Consider the following 21,580-nt stretch of genomic DNA (forward strand, 5'->3'; position numbering starts at 1 on the left):
CTCATTGGCTATCTTCCAAGCTAGATTTCAAGATGATCAGTGGTCATTGGGCCAAAATACAGTCAATCAACAATAGACTGGTCCTACCATTGGTGCGCAATGAGGTCATTGATTGGTGTCTTCAAATCGGTTTGTTTCGGTCAATACATCCTGGGAAAAGAATCATCATGTATGGTTGTGTTAGTAATAACCAGAGGATTGCGTTAGTAACAACCAGAGGATTGCAATGAAACCAACCATGACTGGATAAACGTTTGTTTAGTGTGTGTAATTACCACGAATGCTTCGTCCAAAGTTGAATGAGACGGAAATCAAGACGCAACCGGTTTACAAATGTTTTGTGTTAGGCTATAATTTATTTTATCAAACAAAACAAACATTCACTGTGTAGTTAGGACACTTGGCATTGCCACCAGAGGAAGATCTTCAATGGTAAGCAATGTATTTTATTGTTATTTCTGACTTTCGTGACGCTAAGGCTTGGTTGGAACATGCTAATAATACTTGTGTGTGTGTGTGTGGGGCGCCGTCCTCAGAAAATCGCATGTTTGCTTTTGCAGTAAACCATTTTGAAATCTGACACAGCGGCTGGATTAATAAGACGTTCATCTTTTAAATGATGTAAGATACATGTATTTACAAGAATGTTTAATACAACGAATGGTGTATTTAAAATGTTAGCTCTCTGCAGTTTCACCGGATGTGGGGCCCTAAGAAATCAGAAAAATGCTCACCCAGAGGCACCGCTTCTAGAAGCCGAGGACTTTAACGCAGGGAAACTTAAATCTGTTTTACCTCATTTCTGCCAGCATGTATAATGTGCAACCAGGGGGGGGGACTGGACCACCTTTACTCCACACACAGAGACAGCTACAAAGCTCTACCTCGCCCTCCATTTGGCAAATCTGACCATAACAAATCTGATTCCTGCTTATGGGGCGGCAGGTAGCCTGGTGGTTAGAGCGTTGGACTAATAACCGAGAGGTTGTAAGATCAAATCCCCGAGCTGACAAGGTAAAAATCTGTCGTTCTGCCCCTGAACAAGGCAGTTAACCCACTGTTCCTAGGCCATCATTGAAAATAAGAATTTGTTCTTAACTGACTTGCATAGTTAAATAAAGGTAAATTACAAGCAAAAACTAAAGCAGTGATTCGCTCAATAAGGAAGTGGTCAGAGGACACAGATGCTAAGCTAAAGGACTGTTTTGCTAGCACAGACATGTGCATCGATAAGTGCATCGATGACGTCGTCCCGACAGTGACCGTACATACCCCAACCAGAAGCCATGGATTACAGGCAACATCCACATTGAGCTAAAGGGTAGAGCTTCCGGTTTCAAGGAGCGGGACTCTAACCCGGACGCTTATAAGAAATCCTGCTATTCCTGCCAACGAACCATCAGTCAAAGCGTCAATACAGGCCTAAGATTGAATCGTACTACACCGGCTCAGATGTGGCATGGCTGTCGGGTCGGTATTTGCATACCGTCCCGATAGATCCACAGATGATGCAATCTCTATTGCACTCCACACTGCCCTTTCCCATCTGGACAAAAGGAACACCTACATGAGAATGCTATTTATTGACTACAGCTCAGCATTCAACACCATAGTGCCCTCAAAGCGTATCACTAAGCTAAGGATCCTGGGACTAAACACCTCCCTCTGCAACTGGATTCTGGACCTGGACTTCGACGGGCCGCCCCCGGGTGGTATGGGTAGGTAACAACACATATGCCACGCTGATCCTCAACACAGGAGCCAGTCAGGGGTGTGTGCGCTGTCCCCTCCTGTACTCCCTGTTCACCCATGACTGCATGGCCAAGTACGACTCCAACACAATCATTAAGTTTGCTGACGGCACAACAGTGGTAGGCCTGATCACTGACAATGATGAGACTGACCTCCTCCCTATAGGCTGAGACCTGGCAGTGTGGTGCCAGGATAACAACCTCTCCCTCAACGTGATCAAGACAAAAGAAATGATTGTGGACTACAAAAAAAGGAGGGCCGAGCACACCCCCATTCTCATTGACAGGCTGTAGTGGAGTAGGTTGAAAGCTTCAAGTTCCTTGGTGTCCACATCACCAACAAACTATCATGGTCCAAACACACCAAGACAGTTGTGAAGAGGGCACGATAACGCCTATTCCCCATCCGAAGACTGAAAAGATTTGGCACGGGTCCTCACATGCTCAAAAAGTTATACAGCTGCACCATCGAGAGCATCCTGACTGGTTGCATCACCGCCTGGTATGGCAACTGCTCGGCCTCTGACCGAAAGGCACTACAGAGGGTTGTGTGTACGGCCCAGTACACCAAGCTTCCTGCCATCCAGGACCTCTATACCAGTCGGTGTCATAGGAAGGCCCAAGAAATTGCCAAGGACTCCAACCACCCTAGTCATAGATTGTTCTCTCTACTACCGCACGGCAAGCGGTACCGGAGCGCCTAGTTTAGGTCAAAAAGGCTTCTTAACAGATTCAACCCCCAAGCGATAAGACTCTTGAACAGTTATTCAAATGACTACCCTGACTATTTGCATTGTCCCCACACCCCATTTTTACACTGCTGCTACTCTGTTTATTATCCATGCATAGTCACTTTACCTCGACCTACATGTACATATTACCTCGCCTAACCGGTGCCCCGACACATTGACTCTGTACCGGTACCCCCTGTATATTAGCCTCGCTACTATTATTTTTTTGTTGCTCCTTAATTATTTGTTATATTTCTATTTTTCTTAACTGCATTGTTGGTTAAGAGCTTGTAAGTAAGCATTTCATTGTAAGGTCCACACCTGCTGTATTTGGCACGTGACATCAAATTGATTTATTCTAAAGTGGATTAAATATTAGGTCTGGTCTGGGCCAATTGAGGAAAGTCTCTGAATTAGCATATGAATCCTATAATTTAAAAATGGCCAATTTGTGTGGAATCAATTACCTTAATTTATCAGAGATGAAATTATATTTCAACCAAATTTAGCAGGAATGCTAATCTTGTCTCTTTCTAACTACAGATACAATCTGAGATGGTGGGCTTTGTGGATGGCTGAAATGACATGGAAAGACCCATCTTCAATTGGTTCACAGAACTCCATCCCTCTGTGCACATTGTGGAATGTGCTCTGAGGAGGGTTTATTCCCTATGGTAGACTATAGGTTCGTAAATCACATTATGGAAATTACATATAGACCTATTCACATCTCAGCACAGTACACTGATAGGCATTGACCAGATGAGATCTAACCATGCAAAATAACATTACTCATTTATGAACCTATGACATATTACAGCAGAAAACGAGATCATGTTTCTGATCATGTCCCTGCTTTTCTCTCCTCTAGTCATCCATTACAAGATGCTTGTGCTGGAACATTTGTGCTCTCTGTACATTGAAGGTATGTGTGGATGAGCCGTTCTCAGCTCTGCCCATCAGTGGACAAATGGAGCCAATCACCATTCCTCATACAGATGGGATGCTTTGTTTCCACGAGCCTACTCCGTAAATTGGATCGCGATTAAGATTAAACACGCTATGGCTTCGTTAACTATAACCTTCTCATCTCTAGACTACATCTCCTATCCATCCGTTATAAAAAATAAAATAAACTCACTGCACAATTTTAGAATTGGAACTCGAGATAATGACTATACTGTGAAAAGGTAATTTTGCTATAGCAAAGCTTCAATTGAGAAGCTGAAAAATATATAAATTGATGCCTCAGGCAACTACTCGTGGGTAACAATGTCAACGTAGGCTACATGCGCCCCCAGTATCCATGGATGCATCAGCAGGCACGTAGAGTATGTTTGGTAGGCTAAGTAATCATTCCTTGTTAGTCAATTATCAGAAACACCACGTATTGAATCGATACGTCTCCAATATTATGTAACAAATCGTATGCTTTGAATCTGGTAAACGGGTCATTCGGTAGTCAGTTATTTGCAACAGTGTATCTAACGTTAAATAGCCTAGGGGCTTAGCCTAGGCTACATATTGATATTCCTACGTGAGTCCTTATCAATAATCGACTATTTAGACATTTTAGATGATAATGTGCTCTTTGGACTAATGTCTTCAGATAACTTATTTTGTTGTATTCGACAAGTGCTATGACGAGCTTTTTAGATCTCTAGAGACACTACACATCCTCAGCAACGAAGCGGGAGCATTGTATGATCCAATGTCGCCACCCTATCACGCTTCCATGATAATTATCTGGACATTGTATCAAGTATAAAACTGTCACCTTTTCAACAGCTCATATGTGCCGATCCTATTCATTCGGTTCGGTTTGCTCGTTCTATGACTCAAACAACTGGTTACAAAAAATATATACAGGACACATCGACTTCACCAAGTACAGAAAGAGCAATTGTCGAGTCTCTCTTTTGCTAGACAACATATCAGCCACTTCAACACAACGGGATATAAATGTCTGGCCATGGCAATTCCTAGTCCTAAACTATAGGCAACTGAGGCCATTTTCGTGCAAGTGACTTTTTATTCGTTCTCTCACCCGCCTGGTCATTTGCTTGACAATAAACATTCTGTTTCACTTACCGATTGATATGTGAATTCCTGCTCCAAGAAACGTGACCAAAAATATGAAATAATAGCGTATTGTATCCATTGTCATAACAAATTACTCTGGGCAATTTCTCACCAACTTCTGTATTCTTTGCTTGGAGGAAAAAAAATGGTCTGATTGCCAACAACGCGAAAATACCCCGCCCACATGGAACTCCCCCAACCGCCCTTAACCTCTCTCTCATACCCAACCCCTTCTCACACTGGGCGTGTTCAAGCATGCAGACGGTAGTCGAAAATCAGTGAATGAAGTCGGGGGAGGTGCATCTGCGACAGCCGAAAGTCGGACACTGTAGTGGTTTCCCAACAGCAAAACTCAGATTAACATGGCAGCGTCAACATACGCTACATGACCAAACGTATGTGGACACCTGCTCATCTAACACATCATTCCAAAATCATGGGCATTAATATGGAGTTGGTCCCCCCCTTTGCTGCTATAATATCCTACACTATTCTGGGAAGGCTTTCCACTAGAATGTTCCACTGGAACAGTGTTGTGGGGATTTGCCTCCATTCAGCCACAAGAGCATTAGTGAAGTTGGGCACTGATGTTGGGCGATTAGGCCTGGCTCGCAGTCGGTGTTCCAATTCATGTTCGATGGAGTTAAGGTCAGGGCTCTATGCAGGCAGTCAAGTTCTTCCACAACGATCTCGACTAAACCATTTCTGTATGGATCTCGCTTTGTGTACAGGCACCACTTCTAAATAAATAATCTGGAAATAACAAGATTAAATATTTATCCAGCTGACAAAATATGGCTGCATCCCACTCCTAAATGAAACCCTATTTCCTATATAGTTCAAGTCCTTTGACCAGGGCCCATAGGGCTCAGGCAGTACATCTGCCTGCACTCCCAGGTGAGCAATTCAGCTGAGAACAAGAATAAGGTATTTGTAAATCAAAACACTATTACTGAGCTCAATGTAGAGAGAGAATAAAACCTGAATACAGAATGTCCTGACAGCTTGCCTTCTTCCTCAAGAGACAAAAGCTATTGAACAGAGAGAAACTAGAGTACAGAACATGATGAAAAGTAACACCAAGCAGAGAGCAGTCAAATTATTCTGTCCTTCACTCTATTTTAATATTTAGAGACAAGGAAAGTTATTCTCAGCCCACCATTGAAGTGAAGGGGGAGGGGGAGAAGGCCAGATGCATTACATGACCAAAGGTATGTGGACACCAGCTTGTAGTGTTCAATGGGGTTCAGGTCAGGGCTCTTTGCAGGCCAGTCAAGTTATTCCTCACCGATCTTGACAAACCATTTATTTTTGGAGCTTGCATTGTGCACGGGGGCATTGTAATGCTGAAACAGGAAAGGGCCTTCCCCAAACTGTTGCCACAAAGTTGGAAGCACAGAATCGTCTAGAATGTCATTGTATGCTGTAGTGTTAAGATTTCCCTTAAATGGAACTAAGGGTTTTAGCCCAAACCATGAAAAACAGCCCCAGACAATTATTCCTCCTCCACCAAACTTTACAGCTGGCACTATGCCTTGGGACAGGTAACGTTATCCTGGCATCCGCCAAACACAGATTTGTCCGTTGGACTGCCAGATGGTGAAGCGTGATTCATGCCTCCAGAGAACACATTTCCACTGCTCCAGAGTCCAATGGCGGCGAGCTTTTACTCCCCTCCAGCCAACACTTGGCATTGCGCACAGCTCTAAAGAAATTTGACAACCTGACTTGTTGGAAGTCATTGAGAAAGTCACTGAGCTGAGAAAGTCACTACTGCCAATGTTTGTCTATGGTGTGTGCTCGATTTTATACACCTGTAAGCAACGAGTGTGTCTGAAATAGCGGAATCCACTAGTTCAAAGGGGTGTCCAAATACTTTTGTATACGGTGTATTGTTTGTAAAAGTTTCTGTATAAACGTCTAAATAAACTTTTCTATACCCCATATCACAAACTGAAAACATATGTGCAAAAAAAAATTTTTTTTACCCCCCTTTTCAAGATATTCAATTGTTAGTAATTACTATCTTGTCGCTACAACATGGACTCCGAAACACAGCCCAACCAAGCCGCACTGACTAAGCTAGGCCAATTGTGCGTCGCCCCACGGACCTCCCGGTCGCGGCCGGCTGCGACAGAGCCTGGAGAACCCAGAGTCTCTTGTGGCACAGCTGGCGCTGCGATGCAGTGCCCTAGACCCCTGCACCACCCCGGAGACCCAATATGTGCACAACTAATTGGTTAGAAAGAGGTCTCAAATATAATTTTCAATTCTATCCCGATCATGTTTCAGTCCCATCTATGTTCATGTTCGAGTGGGTCAAACAAAAACACCCTAATGATTGGTTGACAAATATTGCCTCCAACAATGCAAGTGAGGGCTGCATTCATGGTGCAGTTAGTGAGAATAGAGGAAGAGGTGAAGCGAGAGGGATAACTGGGCCCAAAATCTGTCTTCTCCAGCAGGTGGCGATTTTTCATATTTTTTTATGGAGGTCAATGAGAGAGAGCGTCTAATTTGGTTAATGGGGAATTTCAATCTGGAGGAATCTGGGCATGTTTTCATCATGTCTGAGGCGTGCCTACGTCAGTGAGATGTGTTTCACACATAATTGCCCAGAAGTAGGGAAGTACTGGGCTTCGCGCGCTGAATGATACACCCTATGACGGCTTCTAGTCTATTGATATGGGGGTGTGATCTGAAAATAAATGTAGTCCTGCTTTGTGGCATTGCGCAAAGCCTGAGACAACCAAGTGTGGATAGTTCAAATCAAATTTTATTGGTCACATACACATATTTTGCAGATGCTAGTGTGGGTGTAGCAAACTTAATTATTATTAATTAGTGACCTTAAGTCATCAATCAAGAACAAGGGAGGAGTGAAAACCCGCAGACACACTGCCCTCCGTAGAATGAGTTTGACACCTGTGCTCTATGTGGTATTGATAACGCTATACGTTTTTGTGTGGGTAGATATGTTGTCCTAGTTCAGTAGAGCCATTGGACGTCTTTCAGCAATGTTTCTATCCCTGAATTCATTGCTAAATATACAAGCAGACACATTATTTCCAGTCTCTGAGACTACAACTCGTGTGGGGCGGTGCTTGGTGCTCTGGCCACATCCTCCCCCGAGGCAGGCTTTTTAAAAAGGGAGGCAGACATTAATTAACAACACAATCCTTTGGGCAAAACTGAAAGAACTGACGCAATGGCGTCAAGTGATTCCACCCAACGAATTTGACGATATACCATTTTTTGATGTTCTATTAGCTACATGGTGACATTCAACCATTGATGTTTCAACTGGAATATAGGAAAGAGGATTAGAAAGAAATACTTGGATTTAGCTATATCCGATGCCAGCACCAAGAGGGCAGATGACAAATACGGAGGCTAGCTAAGTAAGTAATTTTTCCTGCAAGCCACCTAGCTAGTTAGATCACTTTAGTTTATCTACTGAAACCTATTTTGTGTATTGCTGGCTAACAGACTGTTTCAGTGGAGGGAAATCAAAAAACAATTGTTTGCTAACTTAGATAGCTAGCTAAGTTAGCTAAACAACTACAGGTCTACAGTCTTAGATATGGCTACTAAACAGCAAGCTACAAAGTTACAACCAGCTACCTAAAGCTAGGTTTACCAACAAACATTAGCACATGACTGGAGTTGGCTGGTTGGTTAGCCTGGCGCCTGCTAATTTATGTGCCATGCCTCACGTTTAACTTGTTAGCAAACGTTTAACATCAGCAACTGTAAATCTACTAGCTAGTTATGTAACATAATTGCCGAGTTTTGAGATTGATTATGACAGTGGATGCATTTCAATCTCACAAAATTATAGGCATGACACAAGATAAGACTCCAAACAGATGTAAATAACAATTATTGCATATCCAGTAAACTAGCTAGCTAAGTTTACTAGCTAATAGTGATAAGATACAATAACAATTTACGGTTGTAAATCTCTAAAACTGATAAGCTGGTTTTACTATAAAAATATGTGCCTAAGCATGCCTGATAGACATGGCTGTAGCTAAAAACTAATTTTACTAAACTAAATTAATTTTAGTAAACTAAAATGTATTCTATATTTTTGGTGGTGGCAGCATCATGCAGTGGGGATGTTTTTCAGTGGCAGGGACTGGGAGACTAGTCCTAGTGCACTGGGTGCGTTGAGGAGTCCAAACGGCATGACCAGGTACTCAGTGTCCACTGGCAGGGTCGCAGGGTCTTGAGCTTCCCCACAAAGAAAAATCCTGCACTAGCAGGAGAGGCAGAAGGACGAACACTCCCAACAGCCAGAGAGTCCTCGATGTACTCCTCCATGGCCTTGGTCTCAGGACCAGACATGGAATTTAGCCGGCCTCGAGGCAGTGTGGTGCCCGGGAGGAGGTAAATAGCACAATCGGCAGGACGATGTGGAGGAAGGGAGGTAGCACGAGCCTTGCTGAAAGCCTCCAGGAGGTCATGGTATTCTGCGCGAATGGCAGAGCGATCTGAGGCTGTACTCAATCCTGGAGGCAGACATTCTGGGGAAGGCTGTGCCGCCTTCAGGCAATGTGAATGGCAGAATGGGCTCCAACTCAGGATTGAACCCGTGGTCCAGTCAATATCCGGGTTGTGCTTCTGGAGCCAAGAAAAGCCCAAAACAATAGTGATGTGTGGAGACTCAATGAGAAGCTGTATTGACTCACTGTGGTTTCCAGATATCCGCATATTAATGGGAACTGTGCTGTGTGTAACTCTTCCAATGGAGTGGCCGTCCAGTGCCCTGGCATCCATGGGAACGGAGAGGAGTTGAGGAGAGATACTTAGTTCCGATAGAAGGGTAGCGTCCATGAAACGCATCTGCACCAGAGTCAATGAGCACCCGGAGAGACTTAGGCTGGTCTCCCCACAGCAAGATCACATAAAAATCGAGTTTGGGTAATGGGAATTAAAGGGTTCCCAGTCAGGCTCACCAGTGTACTTGTACCTACTAAGGATTCAGGTCTCTTCACTGGGCAGGTGGCTATGTAATGCCCTACAGCACCACAATACGGACAACAATTAGAGCTTAGCCTGCGTGAACGTTCCCTAGGCGATAATCTCTCTTCCCAGTTGCATAGGTTCCGGTGTATCCGACTCACCTGTCATCGATGATTCTCAAGAGAGCTCGGGTGGCCTCGGATCCTCTCGGAAAAACAGCTTTTGGGGACTTCCGGATTCCTTCGGAGGTGAGCGAGCCGCAGCAAATGGATGAGTGTGACCTAGGCCAGACCTCGCACTCCTGCGTTCCCGTAGACATCCATCAATCCTAATGGTGAGGGCGATGAGGGAATCGAGGTCCACCAGAAACTCCCAAGCAGCTAGCTCATCTTTATCACCTCTGATAATCCGTGAAGGAAGGTATCGAATAGGGACTCCGGATTCCAGACACTCTCGGCGGCCAACGTGCGAAAGTCTTGCCGTAATTCAAGTAGTTCAGGCCACCTCTCTCCCGGATACCGGAGAATTGGAAACCTTCCTCACCTCTGTCATGAAGTCTTCCAAATCACAACAAATAGCGGATTGATGCTCCCAAACTGCTGTAGCCCAGGGGAGCGCCCTTCCCGACATTAGCGTAATAATATACACTATCTTCAACCAATCCAAAGGGAACGAAGATCGCTGCAGCTCAAAAATGAGGAAAGAAAACCCTGGGTTCCGGGATCCCTAGAATATCGCTCCGGAGGAGGTAAGCGGGGTTCTCGGGGAGCCGAGGTAGGCTGTTCAAACCCACCACTAATAGTGAAAAGCTCACTGGGTGTTTGGGGGGGGTGTGTCTCGGAGGTGGCAGACTGTCTATGAGCTAACTCCCTGATTTGCGCCATAATAGCCTTGAACCCTTTGTCGTGGCGAAGCCCTTCCAAAAGGTCTAGCAGTAGCTCCTCATGTCTCCCAATGGTGGCTCCCTATAGGGAGACAGCGTGGCGGAGCTGATCCAAGTCTGCTGGATCTGTCATGTCCAGTTCATACTATAAGGGCACAGGGCGAGACCCAGATGCAGACACGGGAGGCAGATGATTCGAGTCTATGATATTTATTATAACCCAATGGGCAGACAAGAGAATGGTCGTGGACAGGCAAAATATCATAAACACGGTCAGAGTCCAGGAGGTACAGAGTGGCAGGTAGGCTTGAGGTCAATGCAAGGCAGTATGGTCAAGCAGGCTGCTTCAGAGTCAAGGCAGGCAAGGGTCAAAACCGGGAGAACTAGTAAAAGAGAGATAAGAAAAAGCAGAAGCACGGAAAAACACGCTGGTTGACTTGACAGACAAGACAAACTGGCAATAGACAAACGGAACACCTGAATAAATACCCAGGGACTAATGGGAAAAACAAGTGACACCTGGAGGTGGGTGGAGACAATCAAAGACAGGTGAAACAGATCAGTGCGTGGCAGTTTTAGATTCAGGGAAACAATGACACATTCAGAGAACACTGTTCACAAGAAGAACGTCTATATAATAAAATGACTGTGGTCAATGAATAATTCAAAACAGAAACATAGAAGTCTTCCATTTGCACTGAGGTGGTACTGTATCATTGCACATGTAAGAAACACCTAGTCAGTCATCCAGTAAGACCGATTTGATAACCCGTTGAGCCACAAACCAGAAATATGTTTAAATGTCACCACCCAGATTTATAAAGCTGTATCAGCGCTCATATCAAATTATGCTGAGGTGTTTTATTTGAGGTTCACGTCCCAATCCCACTTTCAACAACACTATCGGTAAAGCGAGATGGTGTGCTACCATCTAGTGCACATTTGGTGTAAATGCATTTATTGACACAAATTAAATTAAGCTCCACATTAAATTAATAGCCAAGACTTTTAAAAAAAAACATTTATTCACTGAGCACCAGTCAATGAGTACATAGTTTCTCTGAATCACTGTAACAGCTATTCAAATATCTAGTTCTCAATCATAGATTTGTTTAAAGTACATCTACAGTAAGTCAATTAGTGGAATACCGTACAAAAACAACTATTTCATGGTGATAGCGCAGGCAGATTGAACATATATATATATATATATATATATATATTTTGTTCAATTTAATTTTCAAAGTGAACCTATGTGCTGCCACATTTTAAGATTATGTGCTGTTACAGTATAAATAAAATACGAAACTTAGAATTCAACTTAAATACTAAGACAAAGTCGCTCGCAACAGAAAAACCCTTAATTTTCACAGACAAAAAGCCTTCATGGATATGGAAACCCCAAACTATTCAAATAAACTCAGTGCATCTAAATGACTTCAAGGCTTGAGGGAGCAACACATGGTTCCCTTGTCTGAATAGATCCTGGCATTTCATTATTCTTTTTTATCACGGAAAACAGAAAAATCAGTCGTCCTAATTTCATCATATTGTTTGTTTTGGGGTCTGATACAGTAAACCACAAAAGGTTAGAATGGTTGCTGTCTCTATGCAAACTACTCTACTAGGCACTTAAGAATAAGACTCGAATGAGCAAACCAACAAAAATAAACCGTGTTAAAGGCTACTCCTGCAGAAACAATGTGGGTTAGTCGGTTGGTTGCTGATCACCAGTTCTTTGGCATTCCTTCAGTCAAATTGAAACACAATGAATTGGAGTGATGCAGTGCTTTTGACAGGAAGTAATTTACATTATATTTACACCTTTCTTAAAGAAACAGTAAACATACATTAGTGACCAGTGCAATGTAGTGATGCTGTGTTGATGAGAGTTTAATATTGAGAGGTGAATGAACAGAGGGAGTTTCATCTGTGGTCAGTATGAAGCTGCTCTGTCTTTTTGTGGTAGAGATGTGAGTGCTGTGGTGTGTGATAGCGCCTCATGTTGTCCAGCACATAGCTGCTCTATGTTAATAGGAGACGTATGTGTGTGTGTTTGTGAGAGAGTATACTAGATGTATGTGTGTTGATGTTAATTAGACCTCCTGTGGTCAATGTAGCTGTTCTCGATACACAGCACTATGAAATGGTTGGAGCAGCTGCGGGTGTGTTGGCCCAGAAGTCTGCCTGTCTGGAGGAGCGAAGCCTGGCCCGTCACCGCCATGTCACCCGCCCGCCACGCCTCACAGTAGTTAGTGGTCATACGGATGCCCACCGTACTGGAGCCATGCCACACCAGCTTCTGAGGCCTGCATTCACAGAAAACACACACTGAGAGTTACACACAGACCTATGCCATTTTACATTTACAGACACTCCTATCCAGAGTGACTTGCATCAGTGTTCACCTAAATATCCCAATCTGTGATTGTTTTCTGTGTGTGTTTTAAGGGGTCAGCCAAAGCTGGTCACTCACCAAGTAGGGTCCGTCATGACGTTCCGTCCTTCAAAGGAGTAGATGGGGATGGATGGGTCAAACACGCCTCCGTTCCCAGAGAATATGTTCATCCAGCTGCTATAGATCACCTCTCCCTGTGGAAAAGATGTGGTTAAAGCCACATTTACAGTCACATACTTCCTGTAGTTCAGAAAGGAAACACCACGTATAAATATATTTAACTATTTATTAAAGAATGAATAATGCAAATCTTGGTAATATAGGCTCTGCTCCTTCAGGGTAGCTCACTGTGCAAGCAAAGTATCAATATTTAAAATGACCTACAAGCAGGGATGGCTATACCAATTCCCTAGCAGGAAAACAGAATCTAACATGTGGAGGCTGGGGTGGTGGGAGCAAAAGAAGCATATGCAGACTAGCAGCAAGCGGCAGCAGGATGTGTGAGCAGAACCGGTCAGATGAAATAGACCGCCAAATAAGGTAAGCGTGATTGTTACTAGCATCTAATTGGTGCAATCTCAGCTGACGCATCAGCTAGCCGGTTTTCGGTTTCCCTTTCTGAACTGGCTTCGCTTTAATTTCAACAACCGCATCATAACCAAAAAAACTCAGGACCTATCAGTCCATTGTTTATGTTTTAGTTGTCATAAGAGACAACAGCTGTACCTTGAGGTTGATGACGGGCATGTTGTAGCGGTCTCCCTTCTTGACGATGGTGGCCAGGTCCTGGAGGTGTGAGGACAAGAAGGCTCTGTAGGTGGCAGTGAGACCCATGGCTCGGGCCTGCTGGTAGCACTGGAAGTCTGCTCCCCGGATGCCACGCATGTCCCCAGAGAACGGAGCATTCAGGGCCACCAGGTGCAGCTGAGGGGGGCAAAAGTCAATGGAAGTAACCATTGCCAACAGCTCAAGCTAGTCCACGGTGACTGCAACTGAGAGGTATAAATGCGCAACTGAGAGGTATAAATTCCACCTTACCGCTGGTACTGAGTGTACTGTATGAGGTAGGACATTATAGTTGGGCACGTAGCTAGTTCCAACTAGTTCCTAAAAAAACAAGCGCAGATTGACACTGAATGAATAATGAAATCATAAATGAAATATTCATAACAAACTGAAGAGAGCAGATATAATGCGCAGTGTAACCACAGTACCTGGCTGTGTGGCCTGTGGGGTATGGTGCGATCTCCTGGTCTGCTCAGGGCCTGGGACACTGCAGAGGATGGGCTCTCTGCTGGGACGAGGATGAGCTCACCAAGCTGGGGAGACAGGACACACCACACTGAATAAGCACAGGCAACATCACATTTTATATTTTTTTGCTACATTTAGCCATATCAAAGGCTCTAATTAACTGGAGACATCACTGTGGGACTGTAAAGGCATGCAGTACCTGAACCTTGCGCCAGCCATCTCTAGTTCTAACGTAGAGTTCTCCCTTGTCTGAGACATATGCCATCGAGCCCTCTGCAGCACGGTGGCTCTCCCTTATCAAACTGTTGGTGTTCCTGTATGTGGACACCTGGTGCGAGAAGAGAGGAAGTTCACACTGAATCCTCTGGACATAGACAACGCTGCTCAAGCCAATCCATGGTGACAATGTGAGAACTAGTGCACACGCAAACCCACACACACAAGTCGGTAAACACATACACACATTTCTTTATGTTGACTTGGTGAGTATATAAGGAAGTACCCTACTGGTTGCCTTACCGGGTTTTCATAGCCAGTAATCCCAGGAGGACCGGGAGGCCCAGGTGGGCCGGGAATACTCACAGCTGAAAAATAGAACAGTCATACAAAGGTATCGCAGTGTACTGTAGGTCGACTAAACATACATTTGTGCTTTTCAAATGCATACATATGGAACTTGACAGCAACGCTAAGTTTAAGATGTATTTTAGCGAGCACACCATGCACAGTTACCTGAACCATAGACAGGGGGTGGTCCAGGGGGTCCGGCAGGGCCAGGGGGCCCCCGAGAGCCTGGTCGTCCAATGCCAAGAACCCCTGGTTCACCAGGAGCTCCAGGATGACCAACGGTGCCAATGACGGACTCACCTTTTGGCCCCTACATAAGCATATACAAAATGTACATTTGACAGTGTCTCTGACCATTACTGAAATGTCTAAGTAATAGGTGTATCATGTATTTACATTGACTATAGTTTGTAAAATGTATACTGTACTTTTGAGTATTTTGAGCCTGGAATTACTCACCACAAGGCCTGATCTCCCAGGAAGACCTGGAGGGCCAGGCAACCCAGGTTCACCCTGGTCTCCTTTCATTCCTTCATAGCCCATGTCTCCTTTTTCTCCCTGAGGAACAAACAGTTTGGTTGAATCAGACTGTTAATGTATTATCACATGCATAAGATTTACATAACATACATTTCCACTACTTATACAGTGAGTTTTGAACTGGTAAATGTTCTTCAAAGAAGTTAAGGTAAAATACTCACTACAAAGCCTTCTGGTAGAATATCATCTGATGAGGGAGAACACACATCTTATATGTCATCTTGTATGTCGGTTGCAAACACGTCTGAGGACGCTCATGGAAACAGTTTCGGTTCTAATCAAGTGCGATTATTGCCAACAAACAAGTTAAATGGAGGAGAAACTGCACCCCTGGCTGCACATGCATACCTGGTTCTCCAGGCATTCCAGGAAGTCCAACATCTCCCTTTTCCCCTTTAGCACCTCCGTTTCTTCTCCTGCCACCTTCACAGAAATACAGTACAGGTGTATGAGACCACTGAGCTCATCTGTATGTATATGTTGAAAATATTTGTCCATAGACTAGTGATCATACGGTTATGATGATCACCCTGTATGCTCAGATTCATTTTCACAAGAGTATAATGTATGCCTTGCGCACAATGGAATATCTGATGACTTACCTTGTGACGACCCTTTGCTGCCATTAACCTACAAGTCAAAATGGTATGGTTATTGTGGAAGGATTTCACGGTTAAAATATGAAATTATACCCACAACCAGATCCACCACCAAATAATCAACAATAAAACAGCTTTACATCCTATACACAACAGGTATAGTTGTTTTGTTTCAGTCAAGATGGCCATTCAAAAATGTCTGAAAATCAAAAGACATGTTATAGGAGAGAGATTTGTAATTACATCCAAACATCCATGCCAGCCTAATTGGCATCCAAACATCCATGCCAGCCTAATTGGCATCCAAACATCCATGCCAGCCTAATTGGCATCCAAACATCCATGCCAGCCTTGCACACAAAAGTTAAACATAGAATGAGGACAAGGATGGCAAGAGGTAGTAAGGAACTCGGTTTAATGTTCTTATTTTGGTTGGTCACCTTGAATCACAGGAGTTAGCCTTAACATTTTAGCACTGTAAAGCTAAAAAACAACAACAGATAAAACCACATGCAACAGCAACATGCCGGGGGTAGAAACCTTCCACCCCGCCAAACCAGGGCTCAGAGTTAAGGAACAAGAACACTCGAGGGGAATTTTTACACCGTCAGCATAAAGCAGGCAGAAAATTGATTTTTTTCTTCTTCATAGATTCTAAAATGTATGTATTGAAGTCAATATGGCTAGTTAGTGTGGTTGAGATATATAAATATATGTAAAGTGACTATGATGTCACATGACCTTCTGACCTGCGGAGAAGCAGGAGCCAGCTTTATGCTATCGTGAGGACCACCACAAACCCAGGAAACACGGAGGGAGACAGCACGGCTGCAGACAGGAGGGGAGGGAAGGGAGGGGCTGCCTGTTAGGGGTAAGAGCCCACGGACTTACATGCGCCGCCACACCCAAAGAGCCTTAAAGGGGCTCAAACACAAACTTACTGGTGTTTTGCAGAACGGTCTGGGACGGACCGGAAAAACTGTCTTTAAGATTCAGAGGAAAATTATGACATCAGCATTGATATTGACGACATCTGGATATCCAATGAAAGCGAGTTCTTCATGTGTTGACATTAGATCATTACTGGAGACAAACTACCATTTTGTTGTTCTGTTTTGTTTGTCTCCGGTGTGTCTTGTTGCTTCTATATGAACATTGCTACTAAATCAAAGGACCAATCTCTTCCATAGCGCATACTAATTATAGTAGAGAAACAGCAATGACATCAATGTGTACTTATACAGCAATGACATCAATGTGTACTTATACAGCAATGACATCAATGTGTACTTATACAGGCATACTGTACTTACTCCATTGAGCCCTGTTACTGGTCCTGGGGGTCCGGGAGGGCCAGGAGGACCAGGAAGTCCCTACAAACACAATCACACAGATCAATCAATCACAGTCAATGACACCTCACTTTTCTGTCACTTAGTTGATTGTACTGTACTCGCATAAAATCATGTTTTAAGATGGCGATTCTTACTGGTTGACCAATGGCATCTCCCTGGTCTCCCTTCTTCCCTGCCATTCCAGGTCGCCCCTGCGGAGGTAAGAAGGCCAACACTTAAACAGGGAAAGTTACATTGACTCATCTTTTACTCAACCAAATTAAAACAGCAGAGGGTTGACAAAAAGCACTGACCGGTCGACCAGGGAACCCGTATTCTCCCTTTTGTCCAGTTGGTCCAATTGGTCCCTGAAAAATAACATGCTTTTCTATAATTTCACGTTCACCCACTACTAGACAGTAGATGTTTACAGTTGTTACAGATACCAATATGTATAATACAAGTGTACATTTCTATAGAGCATTATTTTATGCTTTTACAAGGCATCATTGACTTACCATGACACCATAAGCTCCAGGGAAGCCACGCTCACCCTGTGAAAAGCACACCGACATGGTCAGAGCACCTAATCATCAGAAAACCACTACCATACAGTGACCTTTAACCCTAGAGGTAGAGAGAGGAGTCACCTTGATTCCTTTTGGTCCCCGAGGCCCCCTGACACTTGTCAACACAGTTCCATCGGCAGCGATAGTGACACCAGCTTCCCCTTTCGCACCCTATGAGGAGGAAATACATAGCAGACACATAGACATGATCATCAGGTCTTGGTTAGGTTGTTAAAGTCCTATCTGATGTAAGATCCATGAAGTAGTACTTATCTGGCATGGAGGGACAGTAAACATTAACAGAGCTTCTGATCCTTACCTTCATTCCTGGTGGACCTTGAAAACCAGGAAGCCCACTGTCACCCTTTGGTCCTCTTGGGCCCTGGGCAAAGACCACAATAATAATTATGGACAGAGAAGATAAGCATATTAGAGCATATTTACTTATAGTGGCTGAGTCAAAATATGTTATATTCAGAACTACAGACTCATCATTATGATAAGGAACCTACCCAATTCCTTCCCATGGAAGCAAAGACAAAATTAAATCAGCATGGTATTTACAGTAGTACATAAATATACAATCCATCCTGAATGTTATATATGGGGTTGGGTTGTTCCACTAATTCGGTGCCTTTTGAGAAGTGTACCTTGGTCAAATTATTTTTTTGATTTCACCTAATTTGAACATTCTGTCATAAAGACCACATGTCTAATTTCATAAAAAACATGTTTTCCCATCTTAAGAGGTTAATAAAAAATAAAGTAACAGGGTTGACCGTTGACGATTTCTTCTTAAAGCAGCCATAAATCGCATTGTGACAGGGGGAATGGAAGCTTGTTGTGTGCAGCAGGGATTGGCAATTGAATGCAAGCTTCACCCCAAAAATCTAATTGTTAAATCATGTTATGCTCGACCCACTCAGTTTTCCACCACAAAACACCAGAAAATTGCCAAAAATAGTAGAACCAGCTCACCTGCTTTTACTCTATGATTTGAATATTAGATGTTCAATGTTTCTTTTGAAAAAAAAACTGTTTCACCATATTACGAGTTCAGTTCACGTAACAGCTTTGACCTTGAGGGACAGACGTACTGTAAATGAATCACTTGTCACATCAAATAAATAATAATCATCAGAAATGACTTTGTCAAAGCAACAAAATAACTAGGGTTTTACAATGCAGGTGAAACTTGGACGTTTTGGGATTAAGTGGGTTACAGGGTTGATGGAGGGACATGTCAAAATGCTGAATATTGGCACTTCAGCAAGACTTTATTCATATAAAAAAAACAGATTTATTGAATTCTCCATGTGGTCCATATTAAACAGCACAGACTTTTAAAATGCAATATTAGTGCACAATTTTTACTTAAAATATCAAAGAAAGGGCACTCTTTTCGTGGAACAACCCAGTAATCACATATTAAGTATGGAGTTGCTCTTACAGGGAATCCTGCTCTGCCAGGCTCGCCTTCAGGGCCCTGTGACATGCAACAAAACACACACAGGCAGGCAGCAGGACTGGGTCAGCATAGCTGTCAATCACATGCAATAATAAAGTAGCATGCAGCGTCTTTGCAGAATATACTAGCATGATAGCATCCATCTCACAAAATACAGCAGAAACATTTCCAAGGCTGTAATGTAAGAACAAGCTTTTAAAACTGATAACATCATAGTTAAGTGTATGTGTATGCATTATGTAAGTAGGCGAAGCATATGCATTGTATAAGTAGCCTGTGTTATGGATCAAGTATGCATTATGGTTGTTTGGGTGGTTAGGTTGACCCTTAGCTGAGTATCTCTAGTAAATAGGCATGGCAATTGAAAACAGGCCATTCTGGCTTCATACATGACAGATGTGAATGAATAATTAGCATCATTGCCCATGCATGAAATAGCAATAAATGCAAACTGCCCTGAGGCATATTGATATGTGCCATGCTCCAGCATCCAGACTATTTCATGTAAAGCATAATGGATATTGCCATTTAAATATAATGGGCGAGTTTCAGAAATACATCAAATTAACATTGTGCTACTTACCATTGGGCCAGGGGGCCCACGTATCTCAGTGATGTTAAACATGCCCTCTGTATTGTTCAGGAGGAGCTGAGGATAAACATATGACATATTGATTACAGTAGCAAATCTAATGTAGCTATACTAGCTGTAAGCTTTACATACTGTACAAACTATGAATATATTAAAACCATGTGGATGGTGACAGGCAACTCAAGTTACTTCCTGTTATGAATGCTCATGAAGTTAATAACCCTTAATAAACGACAACAGCTCTATTCCTGTTCAATGTGTGTGTGTGATTTGTGAAACAGCACTCAGACAGGGGATGAGAGGTGTGTGGGGTGGACGTACCTCCTGCAGATTGATAATTGGTCCTGGAGGGCCGGGAGGACCAGGAGGACCAGGTACATTGTGTCCATCAGGACCACACTCCCCCTGTAAGACACCGCACACAGGAGAGTTAGGACAAAGAACCCCCATGAACTCAACAAGCCATTTGAATGACACAACCAAAGATGGTCTATAATGTTGTAACAGGCTTTGATACAACCACAAGTATTATATGATGAACATATGATGAACAGAAGAACAGCCCACATCAGGGTTAGTTTGGAGTCGTTCTGCTGTCTAACACTAACATACCTTTGGTCCTGGATCACCTTTGTCTCCTTTCAATCCCTGCAGAGACAAGCACACACAACACAGTTAAAAATATTAGACAGGTAGTAGTTGAGGTTTAGCTAGCTACAAACTTTAAATTCATGGTTACTGCAGATGATGCTATACTTTCTGGTTCAATACTGACCCTGGCGCCTGGTAACCCAGCTAGCCCTTGGAGTCCCTCAGGTCCAGAAGCACCAGGCTCACCCTGAAAAGAGACAGAACAAAGGTGAAGACACATCCACCAATGTCCACTAATAATATTGTAGAAGATGGTGTAAGAGAGATGCAACCAACCTTCACTGACAACCCAGGAGCCCCATCCTTCCCATCTTCACCCTGTAGAAAACAGACAGGATATAAAACTGATCAGATTTCCATGTGAACCTAGTTTTTTCCACAGCCTAGTTATTTTCCTCGTTTGTAATCCTACCTTTGGTCCTGCAGGGCCAGGGAGACCAGGAGGTCCCTACAGAAGAGAGTAGATAACAACAGTTATTCCCATGGATCTCAAGGTGAAATACAATGTAAAATGACTTCAAAACTACAGGAGACACACACATATACCAATCTCAATCACCTGAGGGCCTTTGAGTTCTGTGCCAAGGACCATGTCATTCTTCCCAGACCCCTCCACATCCTGCAAGCACCAACACACAACATTATTGCATTCAGAATTAATAGAGACAAAACAAGACAACAGTATGATGGGAAACTGACTCAACAGTAAAATCAACAAAACAGCACCTCGACAAAAAATCCTCCTCCTGGGGGTCCGGGGGGGCCAGGCAGCCCCCGAGGTCCAGGGTCGCCCGTCTTCCCCTCTGGTCCCATCGGTCCTGTAGCTCCTGTCAGCCCTGGGTCACCTGATACACCCTGCGAGGAAGAACAGACCCATTTAACTGACTATGAAGAACAAAGTATAGTTTTGACTTAAAATGACAACACCTAAAGTAGATGCTTCTGCATGTCAACAGCATGATTAGGAACAAAGCTCTCATTGGTTGATTTATGCATTTTATAATTGATAACTGAGTTGTCAGATGGTTAAAATACCATTGGTCCGTTTGGTCCAGCTAGTCCTTGTTCACCCTATGTGAGGAAAATAGATAGATTTGAGCAAGCATTTGCAATGGACATGGTAATATGGGATCTAGCCAGCTAATTTCCCTTGTAAAATACAAACAATAGCCTCCTGAGTTACTGTCATCTTA

General features: G+C 43.5%; 2 protein-coding genes across 25 annotated transcripts in view; both read right to left on the reverse strand.

The window, feature by feature from the left end:
- Positions 1-4,751, reverse strand: part of LOC110530388 (TGF-beta receptor type-1) — a 59,881-nt gene extending 55,130 nt beyond the window's left edge. Inside the window, exons 1-2 of one of the 2 annotated variants that reach the window (XM_036986007.2) lie at positions 4,574-4,710; positions 88-150 (exon numbers count right to left, since the gene is read on the reverse strand). In XM_036986007.2, the coding sequence (XP_036841902.1) occupies positions 88-109 (22 nt within the window). In that variant the 5' untranslated portion in view covers positions 110-150; positions 4,574-4,710. Of the gene's footprint in view, positions 1-87; positions 151-4,573 lie in introns of both variants that reach the window. The other variant, XM_021613388.3, reaches the window with a different exon arrangement.
- Positions 4,752-11,421: 6,670 nt separating this feature from the next.
- LOC110530389 (collagen alpha-1(XV) chain) overlaps positions 11,422-21,580 on the reverse strand; it is a 42,550-nt gene continuing 32,391 nt past the window's right edge. For 8 of the 23 annotated variants that reach the window (XM_090183140.1, XM_090183136.1, XM_090183139.1 and 5 more), the window contains 29 exons: positions 21,423-21,458; positions 21,114-21,242; positions 20,947-21,006; positions 20,800-20,835; positions 20,664-20,705; positions 20,512-20,574; positions 20,349-20,384; positions 20,058-20,141; positions 19,728-19,793; positions 19,127-19,162; positions 17,996-18,058; positions 17,758-17,847; positions 17,626-17,661; positions 17,422-17,475; positions 17,263-17,319; positions 17,087-17,146; positions 16,715-16,756; positions 15,777-15,804; positions 15,523-15,597; positions 15,336-15,361; positions 15,094-15,192; positions 14,800-14,944; positions 14,587-14,651; positions 14,267-14,395; positions 14,028-14,132; positions 13,852-13,920; positions 13,540-13,737; positions 12,892-13,007; positions 11,422-12,724 (listed from right to left, as the gene is read on the reverse strand). In XM_090183140.1, the coding sequence (XP_090039266.1) occupies positions 12,508-12,724; positions 12,892-13,007; positions 13,540-13,737; positions 13,852-13,920; positions 14,028-14,132; positions 14,267-14,395; positions 14,587-14,651; positions 14,800-14,944; positions 15,094-15,192; positions 15,336-15,361; positions 15,523-15,597; positions 15,777-15,804; positions 16,715-16,756; positions 17,087-17,146; positions 17,263-17,319; positions 17,422-17,475; positions 17,626-17,661; positions 17,758-17,847; positions 17,996-18,058; positions 19,127-19,162; positions 19,728-19,793; positions 20,058-20,141; positions 20,349-20,384; positions 20,512-20,574; positions 20,664-20,705; positions 20,800-20,835; positions 20,947-21,006; positions 21,114-21,242; positions 21,423-21,458 (2,262 nt within the window). In that variant the 3' untranslated portion in view covers positions 11,422-12,507. The remainder of the gene's footprint in view (positions 12,725-12,891; positions 13,008-13,539; positions 13,738-13,851; positions 13,921-14,027; positions 14,133-14,266; positions 14,396-14,586; positions 14,652-14,799; positions 14,945-15,093; positions 15,193-15,335; positions 15,362-15,522; positions 15,598-15,776; positions 15,805-16,714; positions 16,757-17,086; positions 17,147-17,262; positions 17,320-17,421; positions 17,476-17,625; positions 17,662-17,757; positions 17,848-17,995; positions 18,059-19,126; positions 19,163-19,727; positions 19,794-20,057; positions 20,142-20,348; positions 20,385-20,511; positions 20,575-20,663; positions 20,706-20,799; positions 20,836-20,946; positions 21,007-21,113; positions 21,243-21,422; positions 21,459-21,580) is intronic. The other 15 variants (XM_090183142.1, XM_090183137.1, XM_090183132.1 and 12 more) reach the window with 3 other exon arrangements.

Source organism: Oncorhynchus mykiss, chromosome 8, assembly GCF_057628025.1.
Source record: "Oncorhynchus mykiss isolate SJ-2025 chromosome 8, ASM5762802v1, whole genome shotgun sequence".
In the NCBI taxonomy this organism is placed as follows: Eukaryota; Metazoa; Chordata; class Actinopteri; order Salmoniformes; family Salmonidae; genus Oncorhynchus; species Oncorhynchus mykiss.